The sequence below is a fragment of the Limulus polyphemus genome, unplaced genomic scaffold (genome assembly GCF_000517525.1).
Source record: "Limulus polyphemus unplaced genomic scaffold, Limulus_polyphemus-2.1.2 Scaffold1497, whole genome shotgun sequence".
NCBI classification, from domain to species: Eukaryota; Metazoa; Arthropoda; class Merostomata; order Xiphosura; family Limulidae; genus Limulus; species Limulus polyphemus.
In genome coordinates, this window is record NW_013667107.1 from 115,501 (window position 1) to 125,946 (window position 10,446).

At 34.2% G+C, this 10,446-nt stretch overlaps 1 protein-coding gene across 4 annotated transcripts in view; it reads right to left on the bottom strand.

The window, feature by feature from the left end:
* Positions 1–2,295: 2,295 nt before the first annotated feature.
* LOC106463842 overlaps positions 2,296–10,446 on the bottom strand; it is a 16,882-nt gene continuing 8,731 nt past the window's right edge. For 2 of the 4 annotated variants that reach the window (XM_013923921.2, XM_022391462.1), the window contains exon 2: positions 2,296–4,852. In XM_013923921.2, the coding sequence (XP_013779375.1) occupies positions 3,217–4,833 (1,617 nt within the window). In that variant the 5' untranslated portion in view covers positions 4,834–4,852 and the 3' untranslated portion in view covers positions 2,296–3,216. Of the gene's footprint in view, positions 4,853–9,756; positions 9,910–10,446 lie in introns of those variants that run through there. The other 2 variants (XM_022391461.1, XM_013923920.2) reach the window with 2 other exon arrangements.

Genomic DNA, 10,446 nt, shown 5'->3' on the forward strand with positions numbered 1-10,446 from the left:
CTATCAATTCATCAACAATATCCGTTTACTATAAACACACAGACTGTAATACTATCACTTCATCAACAATATCCGATTACTATAAACATCCTGACTGTAACACTATCACTTCACCAACAATATCCGTTTACTATAAAAATGCTGACTGTAACACTATCATTTCACCAACAATATCCGTTTATTATAAACATACTGACTGTAACACTATCAATTCATCAACAATATCCGGTTACTATAAATATACTGATTGTAACACTATCAATTCATCAACAATACTCGTTTACTATAAACATACTGACTGTTACACTATCACTTCATCAACAATATCAGTTTACTATAAACATACTGACTGTTACACTATCACTTCATCAACATCATCCATTTACTATAAACATACTGACTGTAACACTATCACTTCAACGAAGTATATCCCCCACTGGAACAGCAGTAAGTTTACAGATTTAAAACGCTAAAATCAGGGTTTCGATTTCACTCGGTGGACGCAGCAGATAGCCCAATGTGTCTTTCCTGTAAGAAGAACAAAACACACACAAACAAAAAAAACATTTATAATAAACGGATATTGTTGATGAAGTGATATTGTTACAGTCAGTATATTTATAGTAAACGGATATTGTTGATGAATTGATAGTGTTACAGTCAGCATGTTTATAATAAACGGATATTGTTGGTGAAGTGATAGTGTTACAGTCAGGATGTTTGTAGTAAACGGATGATGTTGATGAAGTGATAGTGTTACAGTCAGTATATTTATAGTAAACGGATATTGTTGACGAATTGATAGTGTTACAGTCAGTATGTTTATAGTAAACGGATATCGTTGGATATTGATGATGAAGTGATAGTGTTACAATCAGTATATTGTTTAATATGCATTGTAATCGGATATGGTTGATGAAGTTATAGTGTTACAGTCAGTGTGTTTGGATATTGATGATGAAGTGATAGTGTTACAATCAGTATATTAATTACTTTAAACATACTGACTGTAACACTATCACTTCAGCAGATACTGCAAATCTGCCAGTTAAATACTATTGTACGCATTACAGTTAAGTACGTTTGATTTAATATAGCCATCAAAAATACAAGGAATCAAGATCGTATGGTCACCAACAATAGTTTTTGTTTAACTTTTAATGCTTGACTATGGAATCAAAGAAATTATCTTTCACAATACAGTTTAACTTATTATAATTTTAGAAAGTGACAGATACAGCGAAGAAAATGTGAAGTATCGAAAACATTACTAACAATGGTGGTATCCAACTGATGAATCAATACATTCTACGTTTTTGTTTCAGACCTTTATAAACACCTAGATAGAACGGAATATTAAATTAGCTGCATTAATTATAGAGTTAATTTTAATCTATGTAGGTAGTTTGCTTTGATCAGAAGTTATTCATACTACAACCACGTGAATCAAGCATAATAAAAACTGGATGTGATATAGGTCCTGCTTATCTCTCTTTGCTTCATGGTTACTGATGATGAGTGTAATATTGATAGTAGTACTAGTAGTATAACCCAATAACACACGTTGATCAAAGTGTAGATTGAACTGGACTTCGATATTAAACAATTTTCGGAATACTAAGTATATTTATTAAGCACATGAATCCACAAAGAAAATTTTGTCCTAATATACTGAAGTTCGCAGGACATTTTTTTTTTAATATCATTGTCTAATAATGATTTACATTCAGTTGTTCCAATGAGGTTATTCAATAAAACACATAATTGGAACATAAACTTTTTTATTTTGGCAAAAATATATCACAGCAAAGCACAAAACATCATGTGTCAATAAATTACAAAACAAATCTTACTGAAATGGTCGCGTGGCTTATAATGTTAATAATTCGTGAAAGTATTCTAAAAATCTAACTTTCAGACGGTTTGAAGTTGATTAAATAACACGGTCTTCTCTAACTCTCTTCGATTATTCTGGAATATTCTGTATGTCTAATTGAATGGCACAAGTATATCTACATGAAAACATGTAACAGAGGATTTTGTTTCGCTGTTTTGTTGAATATCGCGCAAAGCAGCTCGAGGCTATCTGTGCTAGCTGTCCCTAATTTAGTAGTAACAGAATAGAGGATTGTTTGTTTGCAATTAAGCACAAAGGTAAACAATGGGCTATCTGTGCTCTGCCCACCACGGGTATCGAAACTCGGATTCTAGCGTTGTAAGTCCGCAGACCCGCCGCTGGGCCACTGGGGGGGGGGCAGAATAGAGGAAAGGCAGCTAATTAACACCACTCACTGCCAACTCTTGGGCTACTCTTTCATCAACGAAAAGTAGGATTGATCGTCACATTATAATACCCCCACGGCTGAAAAAGCGAACATTGTCGGTGACGGGACTCTAGCACATGATCCGCAGATTGCGATTTGAGTGCCCTAACCATCAAGCCACAATAGAAAAAAATTATGTAATTGTTCATCTATCTAAAGTGCAACTTCAGTTGTGTATTCGATATTATCTTAAGGTTATAAGTAACTACAAATTTATAAAATTCAATATAAAAACTACGTTTTATATAAATACCTGTAAAGTGTGGATAACATCTTAACGTTTTACAAATTGATTGGCTGCTATGTGCAAATTAGTATTTACAGAACATCGATCGTCTTTGAAAAGTTCCGGGAACAACGTTAGGGTGACACGTGGGATGATCAAAACATAATGTGAAGTTTATAAAGCACAATTTTGTCATGAACTTACTATTAAAAGATTGTGAAATGAATTAAATATCAGTCTTTAATGAGGAAAAGTCTAACTTATTGTTAGACAAGTCTAATGGAATTTTTTATACTCCAGCATTATCGAGTAACTTTTTAGCCTATATGGGACTGTTACATCTTGTAAATGTTGATCAAATACAAAGCTATAATTATATATGTAGTTTAATAGTAAAAAAGTGGCATTTCTAATTTTTATGTTGAAATGATCCAAAGTACTTTTAACCCAAGAATTTATGTTACAATACTATATATATATATATATATATAATACATCACATCTATTATTGTTCAAAAGTCGACTCCCCCCTCCACCCCACCCCAAATAAAAAGCTTTTGAAACAACACATTCTCAAGTGCAACTGACCAACCAGCCATCAAGGTAAATTTGTTGGATACCTAACATTCCATTTCAAGAAACTGTCTGTTTTTTGTCCAAACTCTTTTAAGGAAAAAATCCTAATTTCTTCAGAACTAACGTGCTCTGCCGTATGACGGTATCCTTGTACTTCCAGATGGCAGTGTCACGTGTCGTGTACACCTTAAAGTCACTTTTACAGCTGTTTTTGAGAGTTCCTACGCAGTCCTTCCGGTAATGTTGAAGATGAGCTAAATCGGTGCTGATGGAATATGTTGTACATGTTCCAAAACAGTTCAGAGGAAAATGGTTATGTAAGGAAACTGCTCGTTCGGTGTTGTGGAAGCATTTAACATAGGAGCCAGCCTTCGTAAAGTTCTTTGAACGATAAACATGTTGAAGCATGTGAAGATAAGAAGGAATTCCTTTTTCATGGGTTTCGTGTTGAAGTTCTTCTCCATCTTTCAAGTCGTCCAGAAAGTAAACGTTTCTTACGTTATAGCTAGCGCGGGTGTAATTTTTCTCCTGAAGAGCTTTAGATACAACAACTTTCATTAGCTCACCCCAGGTGTCGTGTTTCACTGGAAGAATAAACTCATCGATATCTAATAAAACTAAATACTCGTAGCTGTATAGATTCCTATATAAACAGTCGTTGTATGGTATTAGTTCATTCTGGCGCTTGTTGGTCAGCTTAGATTTTAGATAAAGGTGACGAAAACCAGGCAGGTTGGGCTGGTTTCCTGGGAGGGTTATAGGGGTTAGTTGAACAAATCCTTGATTATGATAATAGTGAAGAACTTTGGAGATGTTTGGGTGAATTTCGAGCTCATACAAAAAAACTTTCTTAGCTCCAACAGCTCGCAGCAACTCTAACCACTCCACCAGCCGTACACTGAGATCATTCTGGAGAAAATCAAGACCTTTTACACACACTGCAAAGTCTTGCTTCCGAACCGGCCTGTTGTTAACCACTCTCAAATTGCAAGAGGGTTTCTGACAATTCCGTTCTACTAACGAAACGCTGGCTGGTACTTGACCTTTTGATTCCTTGGGAATCTTACAGGATATGACGTATGGTTGTAAAATGTTATTTTTGTAGTTTCCCCACTTCGTATGCCAAGCGTAAGTATAAGTCACGGGGGAGAAAAGTGGCGACTTTAGTTTGTCAAACCACAGTTGACAGATTGTGGGATGAGGCTTTAGTCTATCAACCATTCCCAAAATTCTAACACTTGGTAAGCTACCCCCGCGCCATCTATCGTCATAATAAGCTCCGTAAAGATAAAAGGTTCCATTGGAGCTATGAAAACTTTGCCAATAAATATTGTTAAACTCTAAGTCATACAGACTAGGAAATTTCACACAAGTTTTATCTCCTATCTGTTTATTTTTATTGGCAGCCCAATAGGCTAGAGGTAAGTTCGAATTATTGGACAGAAAATAAAGGAATTCTTTTTCTCCTAGACTAGGTGATGTGTCAACTTGTGGGTTTTCTTTTGAAAATTGGAATGCAATATTATTGTTTACCAGCTGTTTTGATACGGACTTCTCTAAAAGGCCGCGCTGCACGTGATCAGCTAGTAGCGATACGGCATTCAAAGGACGGGTGAAATGGAACACCAAGTAACACAGACATATCCAGATGACAACAAGATACAGTAGACGTCGTAAAGATCTGGTGGAAAGTAATAGTCTGGCCATTATGATTAGCAATGCATATCTGAAAAAAAGAAAGAAAGAAATTGAAGTGAATTAGAAGTGTAATTGTATCGCTGACAATTTAAGATAATGACACCACAAAAAGAACAGCGAAACGAAGCTATCTCATAACCATGCCAACAGTTTAAATGTTGAGCAATTTCTTGAAGCATTTTAATGAGAAGAATTATATTTCTTCAATTATTAAAAGACTATGAGATGTATTATTATCAATATATTATCGTTAAATTATTGAATTTATGACTCTAAACAAGCGAGTTTTCTCAGACGTACAATCCCGTGAAAGTCGGGCTACGTGGCCTAGTAGTTAGCATGCTTGGACTATTTATCCGGGGTTCGTGCCCCATTGCCGTTAATATGCACTTCGCACTTTAGGGTTATGGTTGCGACAGTCAAATCCCACTATTAGGTCTGACAAGAGTAGTCCAAAAATTGGCGGTGGGTTTTGTTGATTAGCTGCCTTTCCTCTAACCTATCATTTGAAAATTAAAGCTGTTTGCACAAATTCTGGAAAAAAACAAACCCATGGCATTCGTCAAAGTTTTCCTAGTATTAATAAAGAGACATGGGACTTTCAAAGGATATCTAAGTACAGTACGTAGATCTTTGAAAACAAACTAGAATCATTCAGTAGCCTAAGGTAACTATAACTCTATAAAAAACATTAGGTTGCTATCAAAAACGTGTTTCAAGAAAAAACTGAGTTTCGCAGATTACTTAGTGCTGCAAAATTAAATCATATATATTTAAAAGTAAAGAAAGAACATAAAGTTGTATTAATAAAAAAAGAGGGTTCTCCATACATGAGAAACGTTTTCTGTTAAGGAACATGAAAAGTATTACAATGAATACGCATTTTATATAACCAGTTCGCACCGTATTAGCCTTAGTTTACCACTTACTTATTATAACAGGTCACAACAGTCATAGCAAATATCATACCGTAAACTCACAAATAAAACTGAATAAACGGATAGTTTAGTACTACATAAAAATTAGTACTTTCTTCGTTTTTAAATGTCACAATTAGTTTAATGTCGTTTAAATAATTAGGATTTATTTACTTATCATAGCAAAATAAATAAAACATATTATGCAACATCAATTCTAGAAAAAGTTGGTTGCATATATAAAACGCCCAATTAATATGAATCAAAAATAATAGCGATGCCTCTGTTTTGCAAGCACTATGCAGCCCGAGATATAAAAATATTATGCAAGCCGTATATAGACACGGATCTTTCTCCACAGTATACTAATTAAAAAATAAATAAACAGCTAGTGGGATTTCACCATATATAGTACATGGCAGAGATTAGGCCTGTATGACCTCTGGCCTTGACATTACTTTGACCATTGACCTCTGATGTGCATATCCACCACTATCACCATACCTTGTGCTGTCACATGCAAGATGGTCGTCCCAAGTGGTCGCAGTCATATTGGAAAATATGGCGCTGGGAGTACCCATTTTTGATACCACCACATCCATCTCATGAAGCAGCCATATGTTGTATCCGTTCAAATTGCAACCCCCAGAAGGCACTGGGTGTAGCATTATTGGAAAATGTCACATCCCTCCACTTGATTGTTTGTAGTTAAGCACAAAGCTACACAATGGGCTATCTGTGCTCTGCCCACCACGGGTATCGAAATCCGGTTTCTAGCATTTTACGTCCGCAGACATACCGCTGTGCTACAGGGTTCACCTCCACTTGAGAGCAGCATCCTATGGGCACAGCCATCTTGCATGGTTGTGGACATGTGTACATGGACGAGTTCCTTCCAACACACTGACTTGAATAAACAAAAAGTCACAGAAAACCCCTCCTGACTTTCATTCAATTCTGTCAGAAATTTAACAATAATCTTGCTACTGAAAATATTTCATACTATCATGACCTTTTCAAAACCTTCAAGTGTACATTTTAATCCTTTCGGAAATTGTCTAAAGTAATAGTGAACCACTTTAGTGTATTGACCACCATTGGTTTTACTGCCCATTAGTATAAGCTCTTACTTTGTATAGTTAATACTAGCTATATAATAGTTCTATATATATATATATATAGTATAACATTACGTCATTATTTAAGTTACACTAGTTTTGCTGATTATTTTATTTGCCATATTTACGATTGCTGTAACTTTTATTTGTAATTCATATTAGTATTAGTGAACTTTCTTGAGGCTTATCGAGTTTACTTTTCGGTTTTTACAAAAGATTTATTGAACTTTATTTATTACTTCCTGTTTCTTGCTCCATAGTGTATTTAACATCTTTTTCTTACATTTAACTTTGTTATATTTCGTTTAAAGCACCAATATTCTAGCTATTTATCATACTATTCAGGCATTCATTTAATTTCTCGTAATACATAATCATTAGTTTTCGGCTGTACTCTTGGTAAAGTCCTGTTACTTACTCAACATTTAAGTAGTAGCATGTGTTGTAGTAATTTGTATCAGCTGCCACTCTACTCTAAAATTACACTATCAGAGCTGTTTAATGGGCTTCATTAGTCACATGTTTGTAGAGAGTTTGGTGAAAAGTTATTCTCGTACACGGTTATAGAAATGCTACGTTTTTCAAAGAACATTAAATCTACGACAGTACTTACCTGAAACTAACAGCAATTGTTTGTGTCTTCCGTAACAAAGGTAAACACCATTGTTTCGTTATTGATGGTGTGGGTTGGAATGTTTGGCATATCTAGTTACATTACTTCTAATTTTAATTATTATACGTTTATAACAAAAACTATTTTGCATCGTTATATTAAAATATGTATTTAAGAATAACCTAAAATCTCCTAAGCTGGCTGAACCTCGAGAGATTGTTATCGGGTTTACGATTGAAAATATCGTTTACAGTGAGGGTACCCAACTAATGAAACCAATGCATACTAATCTTTATAACTTAGAACATACGAGAAGTATATTTAATTAGTTATACTAAATACAAAGTTAATTTTTAGTTTCGCTTTAAGAAGGTGACTTTCTTTGGTCGGAAGTTATTATTAATAGGAACAGAAGTCATTTTAATACTTCTAGCAATAGCGTGTGTAAGTGATGCTTGGTGATTCACGAGCAATTCAGAGCACTTCACGAGTAGAGTACATACATATTCGTGGCTTAGAGACCACATTAATTACAAGTGTCTCTGAATAAACATAAATGACATTGTTACTCCGCCCTTTTCAAAGCAAACTATAAGTAGGCCTAAAGATAAGAGTGTTAGTTTAACGTTTATCTAAAGTAACTTATTCTATCATAACTCTAAAAAAAAAATTTAATAAACTGCGCTCGAAATATAAAATAAAAAGTTCCCCAGAACAACATCTGTTGGAAACAGCTAGAGTTATGTATTATTAACTTGGTATGGAACTACATCATTAATCGTCCACGAATATCACATATTTTACACACTGTACACCAAAAATGTCTTCAAATATGCTTCAAAAACCCTATGAGAGAACTATTATTTTCACGAGACTCCAATAAAATCTACATCTGATTAAAGACCAAACATGCAGACTGGCTGTTCTCGTCAGTTCGTTTACCACTTTAAGAATAAAAAATTGTGGTATATATAGTTCATCTTCGCATAACGTAAAATTCGAGGACTTAATGGATGGAATGTTGATATGAAAACAAGAGTGGAAAAAAAGGTTTGTCGAATACTGCTTTCATACGTCTACTAGACAGAAATGTTGAAAGTAAAATAATATAAAAATGGTGATCGAAAAGCATATGCAACAATACAAACTTGAATAGCAACCTTAAGTGAAGGCAAAATGTGAAACACAGAGTCGGTGAATACAACAAAAATACAGCGTTTCACAGCAGATTTAGGCATTCTCAGAGCACAACTTGATATTGTATCACACGTAAATTATATCGGCTAAAATATAAATACCTTATAAAATATAACATGGCGCTTTCTAACGATTCCTTCCTCAGTGTTTGTTTGATTCTTAGTGAGAACAATACTACACAGAGGATTATCTGTGCTGGCCAACCAACCGCGGATATAGAAACCTGATTTTTAGTGTTACGAGTCTTCGGACTCAATTCTGAGCTACCGGAGGGGCTCCACAAAATAAGTTAGCACATAATTTAAAACGAAGTTTTCCAGATTATGAAGAATAACTGCCACAGAAATCTAAAAAAATTTTTTTACAATAGTATGTCTATATATTTATATAAAAGAATGGAATATGTAATAGCTGCATGCCAAAAATTAAAGATATTTACATTAAAATAATTTCCTTAATCCTATAAATAAAGCTCCCAATCCATCTTTTATGTACTTTTAAAAAAATTTAATATGGCTAAATGTTATTGATGTCTTCTAACTAAGCAATAAAAAACGTAAAGGAGTTATGAGAATATTTCATTTAATTTTAAACTATCCGATTGATTCCTAGCCATGTGCTTAAATACGAAAATGAAACGTATTACCAAAGTTTTCAATAACAACTCATAAGGTTATAAGTAAACCTTTTTTTATAAATTTAATAAAATTAAAAGGTCGTAAATTAAACTTTTAGTAGACTAATACACGTTTAGGTCACGGCAACAACTTCAACAAGGCTTAAGTAAATATAGGTGGTCGATTTAAAACGTTTGTTGTATCAAACATTAAGCGTACTTTGCACATATATTTGTAAGATTGCATTAAATCGAAATCATTAAGCTTCACAACGCCCAATTCTATGAAAGAATACAGAGCAAATATAGTACAACTGCAGCTTTTTTTCAAAATTGAGTTCAGTCCCTTTTGAGAAGATGGAGCATGCGCAGTAGCAACAATTCCGTTACTAAGGTGAAAAGTTATATTTCTTCCCTTCAAGTGTGGTGTCTATCATACGGGCCATGTCAGTGAACTTTCAAATTACGTACCTTTCAGAATTATTCACAGCTCTTAACTCCGAAATGATTCAACTTACACCTCCGTCTTGCGCTTCAAAATAGCCTTGCACTACAGAATGACACGTGACACAGCAGCAACAAATTAAGATGGCCCCAAACCTCTACACGCAATCACTGTGTTGTATACAGAACACTGCGATCCTCACCAAACAAGTTTTGCTACCCCTATTTCTCTCCCCTACTCAACCAACAGGATGATGCTGTGACTTGCAGCGCTACTGTAACGCCAAACACGTTTCAACTATTTCTTCGTGAGGTGCGTTCAATATATACATATACATTTGTCTGTACCTACAGATATATATACCTTTCGGTGTTTTTGTCATTTTTACGTATTTTAGTTTAGTATATACTACTCCCAATAGAAAAATGTCCACATTAGTCGCATGTGATTCGAGACAATAAATAACGCTTTACTAATCTGATTGTTTCATTGTAAAAAAAAAAGATAGTAATAATCATGATAACACTATAAATAAACGTTCCTGAAGTCTTTGATGTGATGAAGAAGTCAAATATTTGTGTTTGTAGTTTTTCCTTTAAAACAATTTCAATGTATATTTATATTACTCTGAATAAATAGAGTTGTTTAAATATTTGTTTAACAACAAGTAAAAGCTTGGAATGGTCTATTCTTTCATTTGGGGTGTGTCTGTGAGT